We start from the raw sequence: 21,537 nt of genomic DNA on the forward strand, positions 1-21,537 counted from the left end.
TCATACTATCACCACAGAGAGTGCAGAAGATGAAATCTCTTGAGGACACCTAAAAGTTTATCTAATGCTTTTCCCGACTCTAGTAGGTTACAGTGTCGTGGTTTTGAGGCTTCTGTTTGTCAAGAGAAGAGCGGTGGAGAAGGCGGCCGCTTAAGTGATGCATTTTGCAATTTTTTCTAGTACTCGCCGCCAAGGGCTGTCAGCTTCCCCATTCCATTGGCAGCATCTGCTTCACATGGTGGACGATTATCTAGGTGTGAAAACAGAGATAGAGAGCTTTCCAGTCAATGATCCACTGGCTTACTGGGTCATGAGAATAGACCAGTGGCCAGAACTTGATCAGCATGCAATTGAACTGCTGGGCTGCCCTGCATCCAGCGTGCTTTACGAATGGGCATTCAGTGCCGCTGGAGGTCACTGATAATAGAACACGTCTGTCCACGAGCTTGGTGGACTGTCTGACATTTATCTAAATGAATCAGTCCTGGATTACCAGCATCTATGAAGCTCCTGATGCCGATGTCGATAATTAAGTGTTTTTGGGATGTGGACATTCTGCAGGACTTCTAGGCTGCCTAGCGTTGTAGGTGTTGATTTTTGTTTTGATGTAAGTTTCATGGGCACAATTAACACCCAAAGAAAGAACTATTTTTCTGCACCTATTTGATAAGTGCATAGCATTGCAATTTTTGAGAGCAAGGCTAATTCTTGCTTTTATCAAGGGTACCTCTATAGGGTCACGGTGTGAAGGCATCACCGACACCCAAAGACCAATTTTTTTAATTTTTAATTTTTGATTTTTCACGTTCGGGTCCCATAGACTTCAGTGGGGTTCCTTATTCGGTCCTGAACTTTCACGATGTTCGAAAGTTCTGGTGTGAACCGAACTGGGGGTCGTTCGGCCCATCCCTATTAGTAACCCACTTTCAGCCTTAAGGTGACACCACTCATACATCCTACTCTATCAGGAAAACAGAAACAGGACAGAACTATAGAAACCTTCCCCTTTCATCTTCTCTACAAAAAACACTGGAAGGCTTCTGTAGTTCTCAGCAATAACTGAGAACAATGTAACTGATAACTTCCAGTACCACAATCTTCAATTTTATCAGCTGACTAGATTTCTTGCAGGAACAAGAAGTATTTTCTTTGCTCTTATCCAAAAGATATAACAGAATGCTTTTTTGAATGAATATTTAACAGACCAAATCTGTACTTTGACCATGTTTCATGCTATACTGTAAATATTAGTGTATCATGTAACCATGGTCCGAAAGGTAGACTTCGCTTTTAAAGTGGTCCTTTAGTAAAAGGATAATTTTATAGAGAGACTATGAGCATTACTTTATATTTTTGGAAAGTTTATAAATTGCTGCAGTAGGCAGTGGAGGGGAATGTTTACATGCTGCCCCCTCTCATGTCTCCCTGATGGTATGGCATTAATTAATAAGTATATGGCTGTATTTCTCAGTATTGAGGACACCATTGATCCTGACCAAATCCCAAACTCCATTTGCAGAAACTTGCAAGAAACCTCCACCATGCTTCACTGTTGCCTGCAGACACTCATTATTGTACCGCTCTTCAGCCCTTCAAGAACAAACTGCCTCCTGCTGCAGCCAAATATTTCACATTTTCACTCATCAGTCCAGAGCACCTGCTGACATTTTTTCTGCACCCTAGTTCCTATGTTTACGTGCATAGTTGAATCGCTTAGCCTTGTTCCTCCACGTCTTATGCACAAAAACATAGGCACTGCATTCAATAAGATGGAACCAAAATAATTAAGCGCTGGGGTTTAAACAGGTACTTGGATAAAGCAGCCTACACACAATTTGTGATGCCAAGTAGAAAACCAAAATGAATAAATAGTGTGGCGGTCAATTGCATTCAGTAAAATAATTATAAAATAATTAAATAACTCATCAATAATTCAATAATAGGCAATAAAGAATATATATTAAAATATCCTCTAAATAATATATATATATATATATATATATATATATATAATTTTTTTTGCGGATATTTTGATATATATTCTTTATCGCTGATTATTGATGAGTTGTTATTAACCACTTCCCGACCAGAGCACGCCGATGTACGTCGGCAGAATGGCACGGGCAGGCATATTGGCGTACAGGTACATCCATTTCTATATGCCTCCCTGCCATCGCGTGCGCGCCGCCGGCGGGGCGCTCGCGCGCCGGTCGGGACCCCCATGAGTCCGGTCGCTGGTCCCGCGGACTCGATCGCCGTGGGGATACCCGCGATTGTCTCACGGGAGGCTGAACGGGGAGATGCCATCGTAAACAGCATTTCCCTGTTCTGCCTAGCAACAAGTAACACTGATCTCTGCTCCATTTGATTGGAGCAGAGATCAGCGTTCACTAACACAAAGCCCAGCCCCCCACAGTTAGTAACATGCCCCTAGGAACACTTAACCCCTACACTGCCACCCCCTGGTTAACCCCTTCCCTGCCAGTGTCATTTACACAGGAATCAGTGCATTTGTATAGCACTGATTGCTGTATAAATGACAATAGTCCCAAAAATGTGTCAAAAATGTCAGATGTGTCCGCCATGATGTCGCAGTCACAATAAAAATTGCAGATCGCTGTCATTACTAGTAAAAAAAAAATTATTAATAAAAATGTCATAAAACTATCCCCTATTTTGTAAACGCTATAACTTTTACGCAAACCAATCAATAATCGCTTATTGCGTTTTTTTTTACCAAAAATATGTAGAAGAATACGTATCGGCCTAAACTGAGCGAAAAAAACATTTTTTTAATATATTTTTGGGGGATATTTATTATATCAAAATGTAAAAAATAATGTGTTTTTTTTTAATTGTTGCTCTATTTTTGCTTATAGCACAAAAAATAAAAACCACAGGGGTGATCAAATACCACCAAAAGAAAGCTCTATTTGTGGGAAAAAAGGTGTAAATTGTGTTTGTGAGACACGTTGCACAAAATTGCGCACAATTGTCAGTTATAGTGGCGCAGTGCCTAATCGCAAAAAGTGGTCTTAAGCCAGCAAAATGGTCTGCTCTGAAAGTGGTTAAAGTGGTTGTAAAATCAAAAGGTTTTTTCATCTTAATGCATTCTATGCATTAAGATAAAAAGCCTTCTGTGTACAGCAGCCCCCGAGCCCCTCTCTATCCAGCAATGTCCATGACTGCCTCAGCCATCCGGGACTCTCCCTCCTGATTGGCTGAGATACAGCAGCGGCACCATTGGCTCCCACTGTTGTTAATCAAACTCAGTTAGCCAATGAGGAGAGAGAGAGGGTGGGGCAGAACCGCGGCTCCGTGTCTAAATGGATACACGGAGCTGTGGCTCGGCTCGTGTGCCCACATAGCGAACAGAAGGGAGGGGCCAGGAGCACTGAAAACGGAACAGAGAAGAGGAGGATCCGGGCTGCTCTGTGCAAAACCATTTCACAGAGCAGGTAAGTATAAAATGTTTGCTCTTTTTATAGAAAAAAAAACTGAGACTTTACAATCACTTTAATTATTTTTATAATTATTTTGCTGAATGTGATTTAGTGCCACACTATTTTACTGCATCCAATATGTTTTATTATGTATTTAGCAGGGTTACATTCATACATTAAGGGAATTATAAATGTAGCGCTATAATGGGTAAGAAAATTCCCTCGTCCCTGAAATTGGACGGAGTTATTGCCAACTGGTAATCAATGTCCAACTTGTTATACCAGAATGTAACCTAAGGAATTATAGGAGAGAACACAAAGAAAAGCATACAAGGGTTTAGGTTGAGAGTTAAATGTTGGAAACATTGTATTAACTATAGCTCAACTATTTTCAGTTTAAGGGAGTATAGAGATGTCTGTCACTAGATTTGGGCTAATACATAGAAAGGAGTCAAATTATCAGATAAAGAGAGAAAAAATAGGGGTCCACCCTTCCAGGTTTGCAATCAGGGAAGTAGAGAATAACTTAGAGGTGAATGGAAAAAAGAGTTCTGTCTATAGAGACCTGAGAATTTCAAATTTACTTATGGCATCATTTGGATGTGCAGTTCGTTTTTTGAAGAACATTGTGTGCACCATATTTTTTTTTAAATGTCATAGCGAGAGAGTGGGAGTTTTCTGGAAACACATTACTTAAAATCGAATTGAGTGACTGTAATATTCAGTGTTCCAGCTGAGTTCTGCAAACAAGTGAGTGAAGGAGGAAGAAGTGAAGCTGTATATAGAGACTGTATATAGGAAGAGTTGTCGTTAAAGCTATTTTTGAAGTCAAGTGGGCATCCTATAATCCAGTGGTCATCAACCTTGTCCTCGGGGCCCACTAACAGGCCAGCTTTGCAAGATAACTGAAATACATCACAGGTGATATACTGTAATTTGCTGCTCAGTGATTGTAGTATTCTAGTCTGCATCTCCCCAAGGTAATACATAAAACCTCTCCTGTTAGTGGGCCCTGAGGACAGAGTTGATGACCACTGCTATAACCTACCATTCCTATCCAAGTTATTACCCTCAATAAATAGCAAAAAAAAAAAAAAACAAAGTCATGGACTCTTCTCTGAGTCTGGAGTGCCTGTGAAAATTTGATGTGCAGGGTGGGGCATCCCCTTTAATCTGCAGCCCTTATGGGGGTGTGCTACAACTGTAACCAATTATAATTGTTCACTGCTATCTCATAAGACTACAAAACACCTCTCCCTATGTAGTTCTTACCCCCCGCAGGGGCCATTGGATATGATGGGTTACCAGTTCTGCCACAACTGTTTAAGCTGCTCGGACCCCACAGACACACCTGTGTAATTTAAAACCTAGTATGCTACTACTCTATAATAATACACAGACAACAGGCAACTGGATGTAGACTGAGTGGCTATATTATTGCAGTGCAGTTAAACAATGCATGAATCAACGAACAAGCAATTGAACAGGTTTACCCACTTCAATACCCGACACTTTCAACCCCTGCCTGCCCAGGGTAATTTTCAGCTTTCAGCGCTGTGACACTTTAAATGACAATTGCGCGGTCATGCTACATTGTATCCAAATTATTATTATTTTTTTAGACAGATAGAGCTTTCTTTTGGTGGTGTTTAACCGCTAGAGATCCGCGCTATAGCCGAATGACGGCTACAGCGCGGACCTGCTTTGCCGGGACTACGTCTATTGACGTCGTCCCGTGAACGAGCAGCCTGAGGGGAGTGCGCAGCGCGCTCTGTGATCAGCGAGTCTATGAGACTCGCCTGATCACAGATCGGAGTAAGGGGTCGATCCCAACCCCTTACCACATGATCAGCTGTCAGCCAATGACAGCTGATCATGTGATGACAACAGAGCCGGTAATCGGCTATTTTTCCTCCTCGCACTGTCAGCGCGAGGAGAAAAAAAAAAGGATCACCAGCGGCCGTGAGAGGGACTCCAGTCCCGATCACGGTGAGCTGGCACCAGCTCATCAGTGCCCACCTGCCCCCTGCCAGTGCCACCTAAGTATAGGCAAAAGTGCCACCCATCAGTGCCCACAGTCCCACCTATCAGTGCCCACAATCTGCCTCAACAACAGTGCTGCACCTCAGTGCCACATATCTGTGCCCATCAGTGTCATCTACCAGTGACCATCAGTGCCCAGCAGTGCCACCTATCAGAGCCACCTATCAGTGCCACCTATCAGTGCCCATCAGTCCCATCTATCAGTGGTACCTAACAGTGCCCATTAGTGCCACCCATCAGTGCCACCCATCAGTGCCATCTTATCTGTGGCCATCTTTGCCCATCAGTGCCGCCTTATCTGTGCCCATCGTACTGCCTTATCTGTGCCTATTGGTGCCACCTTATCTGTGCCTATTAGTGCCGCCATAACTGTGCCCACCAGTGCAGCCTATCAGTGCCCACCAGTGCCGCCTCATCAGTGCATTTCAATGAAGGAGAAAAATTAAACATGATTTTTTATTTTATTTTATTTTGCATCTTTTTTTGTTTGTTTAGCAAAAAATAAAACTCCCAGCTATAATTAAATACCACCAAAATAAAGCTCTATTTGTAGGAAAAAAATGATAAAAAATTCATTTGGGTACAGTGTTGTATGGCCGCGCAATTGTCATTCAAAGTGCATCAGCGCTGAAAGCTGAAAATTGGTCTGGACAGGAGGGGGGTTTAAGTGCCCAGTAAGCAAGTGGTTAATCACCACTGGGAAAAAAAAAACATTTTGAAAAAAAATAAAAAAATATTTTTGTTTCTGTTATACATATTTGCAAAACAGTAATTTTTATTCTTCACTGATGGACACTGATGAGACTGCATTGATAAGGCAGCACAGATGGGCATTAATTTGTTGCACTGATGGCCACTGAAATTCTGCACTGGGGCTGCACTGATGCTCAGGGCACTGATTAACAGTGTAAATGTCCCCTGTAGCTGGAAAGCCTATTATCGGCTTTTCTTTGGTCAGACACTGACAGTGCTGAGGAAAGGAAATGCCGATAATTGGCATTTGTTTACATGTGATAAGCTGTGATTGGACACAGCTGATCACATGGTAAAGAGCCTATAATATTGGCTCTGTACACTGATTGGTGTTGCGATGTGCCTGAAGAACACAGCTCACCACTGATTGCCATGTGATGTGAAGGGCATCATATGTTGTCCAGTCAAGATGGCAAAGACCCCACCCGGCTGTCAATCTGATGGCTGTGTGGGAAGGTTTTAAAGATGATGCACTAGAGAATGTAAACTCTGGCAATCAACTGGACTGCAGTAATGCTAAACCAAATTATAACAGATGCACACAGGATTAAAAGTATTGACAACAACTAACACAGAAAAAATAAAGTTTCCCATGTGTACACTGCACACACAGCCCTTTAGTGGGTGGCTGTATGCGTTCCTGAAAAAGGGGTGCCCCTGCAGGTCACTACGAGTACCTGGCGCCTCATTGTCAGTATTAGCTGGCTATTGTTGGGGCCCATCTGTAAGGTGATGCACATGAAGCTGTCTCTTTAAGGCTCTCCACAATAGATGGCTGATAGGAAAATGGCAGTCTCTATTGACATTAACTGTGGGCAGTAAGAGTTTAAGCTCTGTACTTCGCTTTACCACTCCTGGCATACAACAGGTCCAGTTCCATATGTTTGGTGGTCAGTTGTCCCAGAAGTTTCAGTCCTTATGATCAGATCCTCCTGATCTCTCCTTGTGGTGCAAAGCCTTATGCCCCTTGTAATCCACAGCTTATTTGTTTGTCTTTTACATTGTTCCTCGTAGACTATATATCCCAGTGTCCTTAGCTGCTCCAGTGTAATGGGTCCTCTCCTGCGGATTGGCTCTCTGCAACTGCTATGAGGGGGAGCGGGTGAAGGAGTTAGTGGGGGAATCTCTCATAGAACCCATGTGTGGATGAGGGAATTGGTGTAGCCGTCTAGCCACCTTATTATCTAAGTGTTATAGACCTAGAAGCAGGCCTTCTGCATTTTATGCTAATAAATGTAAGCTCAGCGTGTCCATCTTTGTCAGTGGGGACAAGGACGGTATACATGGACCATAAACTTTGTTTTGTGTACTTTTCTTTGTGTGTACCCCTGTCTTATGACTGGCTTCAGTCGAACAGTCCTGCTGGAAAACCAGCATTTGATCAGCAATTGCAGCGCTGATCAGTATATTGTGAAGGGAAGGAAGCCTCCACTGTCAGAATACTATACTGCAGCCGGAGAGATCCCTGCATCAATATCACATTGGGTTGATCCAGAGATGTGTGAGGTTTTTTTCTTTTCTTTTTTTTTCAACCCATTAGTCAAGATGTATACCCTTCTTAAGTTTCCTCTTATTTAAAATGTTAACAGCAGCTTGTAGTCTGGCCAAGAAAGAAATATTATTTAAACATTTTATTTCTGGGCATTCTGTGTAAATGGGAACCCATAACAGAGTGGGATTTTGTCAAATTTGGCTGCAAAAGTGGAGACACATTTTAACTATTCTAAATAATGTTCTCAGGCATATCTCCCTGTACTGTGAGAATGTTATTCTACATAGCAGCTGTAAAATAGGTATGCACAGTTCTGCACGCTCCTAGATCTGTGACTTCCCTGTCAATGCCAGCTGCAGTCTCAGACCATTGATCAGGAGCCAATCAGCGTGGTTCCAGTTATGTGATCACCATGAGAGCTAATCAGGTGATTACTGGAAGTTTGATTTTAAGAACATTTTTACAGCCTGTAAATGGCACAATGAAAGAGATATGGTGCGTAAAAAAAAAATAAAAAAAAAAAAAGTTTGATTAAAAATGATGTGTACAATAACTAAAATTAACTTTTTCAGACTTTTGTCACTTTATCAGCGTATACTAACAATATGAACAGGGTAGTTGCTAAAACAGTGTATCAAATTATATTTTCTGGGAGGTTAGCAAAATTACTGAGTGTTATGTAATTAGTTAGTTACCCAGTTCATTCTGATATTATTAATTGGGTCTGAGCATCTACCTTTTTAATAATTTCTGGTTATGAGAGGGTTAAATATTCATGTTAGGGTGGTCCAGATGTGCATATTAATGGGAAAACTCTGTTTCACCAGTCATATCATGTTTGTTCTCCTGATTGCCATCTGATATATGTAGGCTGCTATAGTGCAGGCAAATTCAGACAGGTAGGCACCGGCCATAGGCTGTTTGACTCTCGATCGGTTCAGCTGGGACCGTCTGAAATTCGACCATGTATGGGCAGGCTGATTGTGCCCCAGTCAATGCAAGAGGGCAGATGTGATAATAGCCTTGTTCATGCTTGCTCAAAATACTAACACTGAACAAACTCACCTACAACGTTAATGTGCGTTGATTGTTCTGTTTGCCACATCAATAAAAATGCTCCCCAAATGCCCTATGTGCATGTGATGTGCATTAAAAATGCATATGCCTACTTTTTTTTTGTAGTTGTGAACAAGGCAAATGCACCGCAAACGTGCCACAAACATGTGTTGGTGAGTTTATGGTGCATTACCATAGACATGAACGGAAGGAGCTGAGACGTTCCTTCTAAATTGACATGTAGCGTTATCATTGCAACAGTGTAATGGAATGCGACTTACACTTTATGACTTGCTAATATGAACAATTGTGTGCGATGACGCCACCGTGATCAATCAAGTATCTTGCAGTACACATGCCTAAAAGAAACATGCTGTTAAAAGGAGAGAGCAGAGAGATAATCTCATTAGTAGAGAGGGACGAACTTCCTACGGGACGTTTCGCAAACGCGAACCTCGAAAGCGGCCGAAAGTTCATAAACCGCAAAGTTCATGGCGGGCCCCATTGACTTCAATGGCAGGTGAACTTTAAAAACCTACAGGTCATATTTCCAGCCACAAAATAATTACTAGCTGCGCACACATAGTCCCACCACATGGCCACTGACATAACACATGTATGATGTGAATCTGGGATCGACAACTATAAGCATTCTTTTTTTATATGTGAAATTTTGACAATTCAGGACTCAGGAGCGCCTGAAGGCAATGGAGAAGTGGAAAGGTCAGCGTAGGCTATGACGAGGGTGCAGGAGATGATCACCAGCACCGTGATATAGAGCACTGACACCAGCACCGTGATAAAGTGCACTGACACCAGCACCGTGATATAGAGCACTGACACCAGCACTGTGATAGAGTGCACTGACACCAGCACCGTAATATAGAGCACTGACACCAGCACCGAGATAGAGAGCACTGACACCAGCACCAAGATATAGAGCACTGACACCAGCACCGTGATAGAGTGCACTGACACCAGCACCGTGATATAGAGCACTGACACCAGCACCATGATAGAGTGCACTGACACCAGCACCGTGATATAGAGCACTGACACCAGCACCGTGATATAGAGCACTGACACCAGCGCTGTGATAGAGTGCACTGACACCAGCAACGTGATATAGAGCACTGACACCAGCAACGTGATATAGAGCACTGACACCAGCAACGTGATATAGAGCACTGACACCAGCACCGTGCTATAGAGCACTGACACCAGCACCGTGATATAGAGCACTGACACCAGCACTGTGATATAGAGCACTGACACCACACCAGCACCGTGATAGAGAGCACTGACACCAGCACCGTGATAGAGAGCACTGAGACCAGCACTGGGATATAGAGCACTGACACCAGCAACGTGATATAGAGTCTCTAAAGAAGTGCAGTATGTATGTGGAAGAAGGTATATAACACCCCGCTTTAATCTGTTGTTTTTGGGGGCCACTGGTCTATCACACCAGTTATAATACTTTTTTTTATTGCGCTTGTCGCTCTCTGTAGTATCGCTGCAGAACCGCTCAGCAGTCACAATGCTGCACAGTGGAAATGCACTATACTATGCTTTCTATATGTGCAAGTATTTGATACGTGTATTACACACCTATATACTGCACACCAAATAGTATACCTATACCAGTCCTTACAAGGACCTTTGTGGACCAAGTAGCTAGTGATTTGCAGACTGTACCTCAATCCCTACACTGATAAAGGACTGCTGCAGAATAGGGCAGCAATCTGCAGCAGTGCACCACAACTCTCCAAATAGTACACCTATACCAGTCCTTACAAGGACCTTTGTGGACCAAGTAGCTAGTGATTTGCAGACTATACCTCAGTCCCTACACTGATAAAGGACTGCTGCAGAATAGGGCAGCAATCTGCAGCAGTGCACCACAACCCTATATATTGTACACCTATACCAGTCCTTACAAGGACCTTTGTGGACCAAGTAGCTAGTGATTTGCAGACTGTACCTCAGTACCTACACTGATAAAGGACTGCTGCAGAATAGGGCAGCAGTCAAGTATAATATTCTTTCTATATTTGGATCAAAGTATATTATACGTGTACAACCCTATATACTGTACACCTATACCAATCCTTAAAAGGACCTTTGTGGACCTAATAGTAATAGCTAGCTAGTGATTAAACTGACTGTCCCAGCTGCACACAGCGTCCTGTCCCTCCCTGCACTGACAAAACACAGGCTGCTGCAATCACCAACACAGCAGTACACTGAACCCTAGATACTGTACACCTATACTAGTCCTTAAAGGGGCCTTTGTGGACCTAATAGTAATAGCTAGTGATTAAACTGACTGTCCTTGCTGCACACAGCGTCCTGTCCCTCCCTGCACTGACAAAAAACAGGTTGCTGCAATCACCAGCACAGCAGTGCACTCAACCCTATCTACTGTACTACACCTATACCATACCAGTCCTTAAAATGACTTTTGTGGACCTAATAGCTAGCGATTTGTGTCACTACAGTCTCTCCCTGATCCACACAGCGTCCTGTGCCTACACTGAAATAAGCCAGGTGTGGGCTACTTCTTCATTATGTTTTCATCAGTTAACCAGGTATAAGGTGTGGGGTTGATTGTAAGTAGGCTTGTGCAATTCGTTTTGTAACTAATCAAAATTCGGCTGAATTTTGCATCTTTCGGACATGCATCCGAATGTCCGAATAAAAAAATAATGAATAACAACAAATACGAAAGAAATATAAATATATATAATTCGAATGAATTTGAATGAATTCGGTAATTATTTAAAGATCTAATGAAACAAAAGGTCAGCTCAAAGTAAATCTTATAGTCCAATCAGCTAATTAATTTTGTGCCGGAGGATGGATTACTGGCAAAGTGCATTCCTGAGAACTGAGTTAGAAGGGTGTTGTATTGTATTTGAGCCGAGGAGAAGAGACGTTGTCATTGTGTGTGTTAAAAGATTCAATAAACAAACGACTTTCCAAACTACGAATCATTATCACGAATGTCTATACATACATAAATAGCGAATTTCAACGAATACGAACGAATGAATTCGACACTCTACGAATAATAGCGAATTATCCGAAAACGTATTAACGTAACATAAGGAATATAACAGAACGAAATGATGTATTTTACGAATGACAACGAACCGAAACTAAATGAAATTTTCCGTTGTGCACAAGTCTAATTGTAAGTGTGGTATTTGCATTTGGAATCTATTGCTGTGACCCTACATCACACGTTTAAAGAAGCTGTCCATGCATGTGAAACAGGCCATTATAAGGCTTCAAAAACAAAACGAATCCATCAGAGAGATATGTAAAATATGGGGGTTCAGTCAGCGCAAGATGATATACATAAACTCACAAAATTAAAGCAGCTGTACACTAAGCCCTTGTACACACGGTCAGACATTCCGATGGACAATTTCCGATCGGACCGTGTTGTCAGATAATCCGACAGTGTGTGGGCTCCATCGGACTATTTCCGTCGGAGTATCCGACGGACCAAGTTTTCCAGCTGGGCTATAAAATTTTCCAACAACATTATCCGATCGGACTTTGTCTGATCACGTGTAGAGAATTCCGATCGGACAAAGTGCCACGCATGCTCAGATCAAATTGCTAGACAAAAGCTATTGGCTACTAGCCTGAACGTAGTCCCGTCCTAACGAAATAACGTCATCACGTTAAGTATGATTGGATTTTCTGACAACTTTGTCCGACTGTGTGTATGCAACAGTTTCGGACAAAATCCGTCAGACAAAATCCGTCGGACAAAATCCGTCGGATTTGGTTGTCAGAATGTCCGACCGTGTGTATAAGGGCTAAAAGGTCAATATATGAAAATCCTTCTAAACATGTAATAGGTAAATAAAAGTGCAGCGCTAAGAATATATACAGAAACAAAATAACAGATTGCTCATAGCATAAAATGTTAAAAAGTCCCCTTTGGTATAAAAGATGGATATAAAAGTTGACAGACATAGACATTCATGTGATATCTCCTAATCAGTGATTCCTCCACCAGCTAGCCAAACCGCTCACCCCAATCACTGGACCCCTGAGCTAACAGACAGGTCAAACAGGCATTTGCCACTTAAAGTGGCCACAGATGGAAGCTTGAATGTACAGATGAATAAGATACAGTGTCCAACCACTTTTAACAACCGCACATTGTCACTCTTAAATTCCAACCGTAGTACCATGAAAATAACAATGAAAAAATATATAGTGCACACTGTGGGGCTAAAATACTTTATTTTTATTCATAAAAATCAGGTACTCACATAAAAGGCACTGTAACCCCAGTGCTAGGATGAATGACATGTAGTATTGTCGGTATACATAAGTGGATAAGGTGGCTGCAGTGACGTCACAAAGTCCTCTCGCACGCGTATCGTCCCTAAGCGGGACTTCTTCAGCGATGAGAAATTCGTGCTCTGTAATCAGCGAGTCTATGAGACTTGGCTGATCATAGATCAGAGTAAGGGGTTGATCCTGACCCCTTACCACGTGATCAGCTGTCAGCCAACCCTCTGGAGCCTTGGCCAATGACAGCTGATCATGTGATGTAAACAGAGCCGGTAGCTGATCACCAGCGGCTGTGAGAGGGACATCAGCCCCGATCGTGTAGAGCCTCTGCCACCTACCAGTGCCCACCAGTGCCACCTACCATTTCCCACAGTACCACCCATCAGGGCCCACAGTGCCTCATTACCAGTGCTGCCTATTAATACCACCTACCAGTGCCCATCAGTGCCACCCATCAGAGCCCATTAGTGCCATCTTAACAGTGCCCATCAGTGTCACCTTATTTGTGCCTATCAGTGTCGCCTTATCTATGCCTATCAGTGCAGCCTCATCAGCGAATATCAAAGAAGGAAAAAAGATTACCCGTTTGCAAAATGATATAACAAACTATGAAACATGTTTTTTTTTTTTTTATTCTGTCTTTTTTTGTTCAGACAAAAAATAAAAACCCATGTGGTGAGTAAATACCACCAAAGGAAAGCTCCATTTGTGTGAAAAAAATGATAAAATTTAATTTGAGTACACTGTTGCATGACCGCGCAATTGTCATTCAAAATGTGACTAAAAAGCTAAAAATTGGTCTGGGCAGGAGGGGGGTTTAAGTGCCCAGTAAGCAAGCGGTTAAGTGGTTAATGCATAGAATGCTTTAAAGTAAAATAACACTCTACCTTTAAAATCACTGTAATGCATTCCCTGCATTAAGTTAACCACTTTCAGACCGGACCATTTTGCTGGTAAATGACCAGAGGTCTTTTTACAATTTGGCACTGCGCTGCTTTAACTGGTAATTGCGCGGTCATGCAATGTTGTACCCAAACAAAATTTGTGTCCTTTTCTTCCCACAAATAGAGCTTTCTTTTGATGGTATTTGATTGCCTCTGCGATTTTTATTTTTTGCGATATAAATGGAAAAAGACCGCAAATTTTGAAAAAAAAATGATATTTTCTACTTTTTGTTATTAGAAAAATCCAATAAATTCAATTTTAGTCATACATTTAGGCCAAAATGTATTCAGCCACATGTCTTTGGTAAAAAAAAGTCAATAACTGTATATTTATTGGTTTGCGCAAAAGTTGTCACATCTACAAACTAAGGTACGTTTTCTGGAATTTACGCAGCTTTTAGTTTACGACTGCCTATCTCAGTTCTTGAGGTGCTAAAATGGCAGGGCAGTACAAAACCCCCCCAAATGACCCCATTTTGGAAAGTAGACCCCCTAAGGAAATTGATAAGTGGCATGTTGAGCCCATCGAATATTTTATTTTTTTGCCTCAAGCGATTGAATAATGACAAAAAAATAATTTTTTTTTTTTTTTTTACACAAAGTTGTCACTAAATGATATATTGCTCACACATGCTATGGGCATATGTGAAATGACACCCCAAAATAAATTCTGCTGCTTCTCCTGAGTACGGGGATACCACACGTGTGGGATTTTTTGGGAGCCTAGCCGCGTACGGGGCCCCGAAAGCCAAGAACCGCCTTCAGGTTTTCTAAGGGCGTAAATATTTGACTTCACTCCTCACTACCTATTACAGTTTTGAAGGCCATAAAATGCCAAGATGGCACAAAACCCCCACAAATGACCCCATTTTAGAAAGTAGACACCCCAAGCTATTTGCTGAGAGGCATGTTGAGTCCATGGAATATTTTATATTTTGCCACAAGTTGCGGGAAAATTACAAACTTTAATTTTTTTTTATTTTTTTTTCACAAAGTTGTCACTAAATGATATATTGCTCACACATGCCATGGGCATATGTGAAATGACACCCCAAAATAAATTCTGCTGCTTCTCCTGAGTACGGAGATACCACGTGTGGGATTTTTTGGGAGCCTAGCCGCGTACGGGGCCCCGAAAGCCAAGAACCGCCTTCAGGTTTTCTAAGGGCGTAAATATTTGACTTCACTCCTCACTACCTATTACAGTTTTGAAGGCCATAAAATGCCAAGATGGCACAAAACCCCCACAAATGACCCCATTTTAGAAAGTAGACACCCCAAGCTATTTGCTGAGAGGCATGTTGAGTCCATGGAATATTTTATAATTTGCCACAAGTTGCGGGAAAATTACAAACTTTTTTTTTTATTTTATTTTTTCACAAAGTTGTCACTAAATGATATATTGCTCACGCATGCCATGGGCATATGTGAAATGACACCCCAAAATAAATTCTGCTGCTTCTCCTGAGTACGGGGATACCACATATGTGGGACTTTTTGGGAGCCTAGCCGCGTACGGGGCCCCGAAAACCAAGCACCGCCTTCAGGCTTTCTAAGGGCGTTACAGTTTTGAAGGCCATAAAATGCCAAGATGGCACAAACCCCCCCCAAATGACCCCATTTTGGAAAGTAGACACCCCTAAATTTAGGGGTACACTAGTGAGACTAGGTAATAAATGGCGGGTGCCCTGAAACTATAAAAAAATAACTAACCAACCAGCGTCACCTGTAACAGTTATATGGTGATCACTGGTGAAAGGGTTAACTAGGGGGCAATCAGGGGGCTTTGTGCGGTAGTATATGGGGGTCCCTGGCGCTATAAAAAGTTGCGGCGAACCTAAATACCTACCTGCCTAACTAGCGTCACCTGTGACACTAATACAGCGATCAGAAAAATGATCGCTTATTAGGCTGGGTTCACACTGGAGCGATGCGGGAACGCCACGAATCCGCAGCGGGTTCCCGCATCGCATGCCTCCCGGCGGCAGTTCACACTGCCCAATGCGAACTGCTGGGAGTGTCAGTGAAATGTTAATGACACCCCCAGATCAGTTCGCATATCGCAGTGCGATCTGCAAACTCGGATCGCATGGTGTGAACACCCATGCGATCCGATTCTGCTGCGGACCAAAAAAAGGGTCCCGTGCGAGTTTGCGGCGGGTGCGGCGGGTGCGACACGAATTCAGCCATACTATCTGTATGGCTGAACTCGAATCGCACAGAGATCGGATGTGATTTGCACTGCAGTGCGGTGCGAATCACATCCGTTCTCAAACCGCTGCAATGTGAACCCAGCCTTAGTGACACTGGCGACGGGGGGTGATCACGGGGTTAAACCTTTATTGGGGGGGGTTAGGGGGTACCTTAGAACTAAAGGGGGCTAACCCTAACTGCCCTAACAGTTATTACAGTCACAAATGACACCAATGCAAAAAAAAAAAAAAAAAAAAAAAAAAAAAGCAATTGGTGTCACTGTGACTGGGGGGGCAGGGGTAATTGGGGGGGGTGATCGGGGGGTAAAGGGGGGGTGTGAGTGTGCCTGGCATGTTCTACTGTATGTGTGGTGTGTTGGTGCAACTCACCGAACCTCTCTCCTCGGTGCCGGAACGAAAAATACAGACACGGAGGAGAGAATACATCACTTCCTCTCCTGTGTTTACATTACAGGAGAGGAAGTGATGTCACAAAGGATTTCCATTCGTCGAGAGCGATCGCGAGGGGGTGGCCATGAATGAATGGCCGCCCCCTCATCCCGGATCGCTCTCGAAGGAATGCCGACCGCCGCAGGCACCGGGGGGGGGCCCGATCGGGCCCCCCACCCGCGGCAGGCAGGGACTTATATATACGCCCATATGCCTGCCCGTGCCATTCTGCCGACGTATATCGTCGTGCGGCGGTCGGCAAGTGGTTAAAAAGCATCCCACTAGTTGTTGTGCCCACTCCCTCCCTAAACACTTACCTGATTCCTTCACCAATCCAGCACTGTCCCATCTGCAGCAGTGCTGTCTCCTCTTCCTGCTCTCATACGGCACACTAAGAGCAGTGGCAGCCATAGGCTCCTGCCTCTGTTAGTCAAATCATGTGAAGAGAAAGCAGCGGGTGTGGCTAAGCTACACAGTGGGTGTCTATGGACAAAGACAGCCCGGTTTGGGAGTGGGCCTGCCTGGGTGCCCCCTCAGTATACAGCTTGCTGAGGGGGCACATGGAGGAGAGGAGGAGTGGACATCACCGTGGGGGACGCCAGAAGAGGAGGATCTGGACTGCTTTGTGCAGTACCATTGCACAGAGCAGGTAAGAATAAAATAAAAAAAATATGCCTTTACAATGCCTAAAACGAATAAGCATTATCTTGTCAATTACAGCTAAAGTTGATATGTCAGAATATTTATAAAATTACTATCAGCTAACTTTATGACAATCTTTCTGTAAGCTCTTGTAAACTTGTCACACGTTCGTGCAGCATCTAAGATGGAATTAAGTCATGTGTGAGGGTTTCTCTTTAAATAGCGATCACAAGACATGATATGAAATTACAACCAGGGGATATATCTGCTTCTGGATTGTGATTGGAGGAAGGTACAAATAACCATGGTCGCATCTATTCCTGAATGGTCCTTTGATTAAATTACCCTAAAGGAAGCGTTCCCTCCATAAACATATATTCCATTATTCCAAATGAAGATACGCGCATTAACTGTAATATAAGACTTTGCTCAGTTTATACCTTTTAGATAGATTGTATCATTTGACACATTCTAATATTCTATTTCATGTAATGCAATTTTCTGTGTTCAGTCATAAATCTGGAGTATTCTTGTAATTATTACAGTATACAAATTCCTACAGCTTGGAGAATATATAAAGCCATTTTTTCCCACTTAGTTAACCATATGATGCTTTTTCTTTCTGTAATTAAGACTATCTGGGCAGCACAGGGACAGTCAATATTAACAGTATTTTGTTTTTACGCTTTCTTTATATATTAACATCAATTTTACACAAAGCCAGAATTTAGTATTTTCAAAATTTATAAAAATGTTATACACATAAACATGAAAAGTTAGATATGATCTGCCTCGCTAGCACTAAAGTACAGATAAATGTAAAAGTAAATGTTGTACATTTATAAGGAACAAATACTGTATATTAACCACTTCCCGATCGCCTCATGCAGATATACTGCGGCAGCAGGGCACGTACAGGCAGATTAACGTACCTGTATGTTGCCCTTTAAGAGACGGCTTGCCCGCTACGAGCGCTGTGACCGTGATCGACTCAATGTCCGCAGGGATACCCGCGATCATGTCACGGTGAGGAAGAACGGGAAGGTGCTAATGTAAACCAGTATCTCTCCGTTCTTCCTAATGACACTGTCACTGATCACAGTATTGTATTTTTGGGGATATTATTATAGCAAAAATAAAAAAATAGTTTTTTCAAAATTTACGCTTTTTTTTGTTTATAGCGCAAAAAATAAAAAAACTCAGAGGTGATCAAATATTACCAAAAGAAAGCTCTATTTGGGGAAAAAAAAGGACGTAAATTTTGTTTGGGAGCTACGTCGCATGACCGCGCAATTGTCAGTTGAAGTGACGCAGTGCCAAATCGCAAAAAGTGCTCTGGTCTTTGGCCAGCCAAATGTTTCGGGGCTTAAGTGGTTAAACAGAATGTGTAGTTTATAAATATAGAGAACGAAGGTGGGATTTTTGCGGTGCTTATATATGGTCGATACATAATAGATACATAGAGTATAATAAAAATAAAATCATTTATTGAAGTACAATTAAAATGTCACCCACAGTGCGTGTGACATTTTAATTGTACTTCAATAAATGAATTTTTTTTTATTATACTCTATGTATCTATTATGTATCGACCATATATAAGCACCGCAAAAATCCCACCTTCGTTCTCTATATTTATAAATTCGTTTTGTAATTGGGATGAGGTGCCTACATTATATGGGTGTTCTCTGGTAGTCTAGGCCAAAACTAAAAAAAAAGTATTAGAGTGGTTGTTTTGTAAATTTTTCATTTTTTATTGTCATCAGATAAAAATAAATGATTGCATATTAATATTTTGTATTTCTGTTTTGAAGACAACAGGTTGGTAAAGTTGTTTTTCTCTTTTCACATGTTTTTTAGGGACTCCTTTTCCCCACTGTAAAAAAAAAAAAAAAAAAAAAAAAAATATATATATATATATATATATATATATATATATATATGTATATATTGTTAACAGAACTCAGTAGCAGAAGATTCAATTTACACACATTAGTCAGGGCGACTCATTCCTATCAGGATCTCCCCAGTGCTCTATTTGATGTCTCTGCCTATGACAATTGCTGTTTTTTTTCCGGTTAATACTAATGCAGCGTACACACAATCAGATTATCCGGCGGTCCGCCAGACAATCCGCCCGTGTGTGGGCTCCGGCGGACTTAGAAAGAAGTCTTGACTCAAAATTGTCCACCAGACTCGGCAGTCCAGCGGACAATCCGCCTGTCTGTGTGCTAGTCTGCCGGACTTTTGAAGAAGAGAAGAAAAGAAAAGAGAAGAGAAGAAGCAGAAGGCAGCAGCGACAGCGACAGAAGACCAGGCCAATGCTAGTAAAAGAGCTGAAATAAGAAAGCGGAGGCCCAGCAAGAAGAACCGAAGAGCGGGACAAGACCCCGAAGTCGGAAGAAGACCCCCGGACGGTGGCGGCAATAAAGGAGAAAGCTGGGCTCTTCCGCTAGTAAAAGAGCTAGCAAAAGAGCAGAAGATAGCGGAGGAGTCCGGCGAGAAGACCCCTGAAGACAGAAGAAGACCCCAGGGCTAATAAAGTACTTTAAAAACCTGTGTTGTGTTTTTTTTTATGTACACTTTTTTCCCCAGGTGAATGGGTAGGGGTACATCGTACCTCATACTCATTCACATAGGGTAGGGGGCTGGAATCTGGGGGCCCCCTTATTAAAGGGGGCTCCCGGATTCTGATAAGCCCCCGGCCCGCAGACCCTGACAACCAACGGCCAGGATTGTCGGGAGGAGGCCCTTGTCCTCATAAACATGGGGACAAGGTGCTTTGGGGTGGGGGGGCCGCAGGGTCCCACGCGGCCTGATATGGCTCGGGGGGGGGGGGGGGCGCTCGCTCGTCCCCACCCCTTTCCTGACTGGCTGGCTGCGTGCTCGGATAAGGGTCTGCTATGGACTTTGGGGGTTCCCCTTTAAATCCATACCAGGTAACGGGGCTCGCGAGGTGTCAATCTCACCGATGGAGGCGGTGACATTCACTTCCTGTGCTAGTCCCGTCTACCTGGAGCCACGTTCAAAATGAATGGACTTTACTCCGTGTGTGGGCAAGTCCGTTCTTTTCAAAAGGATTGGAGAGGCTCTGGAAAAGTTCTGGAGGCAAGCATGGTTGGAGGTGATGAGAGAGCTAGAGAGCAGGAGGTCTTAAGAAGAACAAAGAGAATGATTAGGTTGGTATGTTGGGACTAGGTTAGTGATGTAGCTGGGGGCAGAGTTGTGGATGGCTTTGTAGGTAGTTGTTAGTATTTTGAATTAAATTTGTTAGGTGAGTGGAAACCAGTGAAGGGATTGACAGAGAGGAGTAGCAGACACAGAGCAATAAGGTGGATGACTCTGGCAGCAGCATTCATGATGGATTGAAGGGGGGATGGAGTATGTAGAGGTAAGTCAATGAGTAGTGAGTTGTAGTAATCAAGGCAAGAGATGATCAGCCTTTCTTTTCAGGGCGGCCATTGAGTTGAAACAAAGATGGGCAAGTTCATGAAACCAGGGAAAGTTGTCCTTGTTTTAGCAGGACGCTATGCAGGCCGCAAAGCTGTCATTGTAAAGAACATTGATGATGGCACCTCTGACCGTCAGTACAGCCACGCCCTGGTTGCTGGCATTGATCGCTATCCTCGTAAGGTGACAGCCACTATGGGCAAGAAGAGAATTGCCAAGCGTTCGAAGATCAAGTCATTTGTGAAGGTGTACAACTACAACCACCTTATGCCAACCAGATACTCTGTTGATATCCCTCTTGACAAAGCTGTGGTGAACAAGGATGTTTTCAGGGACCCAGCTCTGAAACGGAAAGCCAGACGGGAGGCCAAAGTAAAATTTGAGGAAAGGTACAAGACAGGCAAAAACAAGTGGTTCTTCCAGAAGCTGCGGTTCTAAAGCACTGTTCATTTGGTATACCAATAAAAGTCTTGAAAAAAGTAAAAAAAAAAAAAAAAAAAGAGATGATCAGGGAGTGAATTAAGAGCTTTGTTGTGTCATTGGTTAGAAAGGGGTGTATTTTGGAGATGTTGCGGAGGTTGAGGCGGCAAGATTTGGATGGGGATTAGGAGTGGGGCTTAAAGGAGAGTTCAGCATCCAGGACTACTTCTATGACCTTGGCATGTGGGAATGGGCTGATGGTTGTGCCATCGATTTTGACAGAGAGATCAGGGGAAGAGGCACATGGGGGAGGAAAAATCCTAAGTTCAGTT

The 21,537-nt window shown here is 42.8% G+C and overlaps 1 protein-coding gene across 1 annotated transcript; it reads left to right on the forward strand.

Annotated features, from left to right (window-relative positions):
• Positions 1–20,777: 20,777 nt before the first annotated feature.
• On the forward strand, positions 20,778–21,278 carry LOC143963359 (large ribosomal subunit protein eL27). Its single transcript, XM_077472982.1, has one exon. It carries the CDS (start codon positions 20,813–20,815, stop codon positions 21,221–21,223), a length of 411 nt encoding a protein of 136 aa, XP_077329108.1. The 5' UTR covers positions 20,778–20,812; the 3' UTR covers positions 21,224–21,278.
• Positions 21,279–21,537: the final 259 nt, after the last annotated feature.

The sequence above is a fragment of the Lithobates pipiens genome, unplaced genomic scaffold, assembly GCF_037356315.1.
Source record: "Lithobates pipiens isolate NorthernLeopardFrog02 unplaced genomic scaffold, aLitPip1_a1.2 Scaffold_8, whole genome shotgun sequence".
In the NCBI taxonomy this organism is placed as follows: domain Eukaryota; kingdom Metazoa; phylum Chordata; class Amphibia; order Anura; family Ranidae; genus Lithobates; species Lithobates pipiens.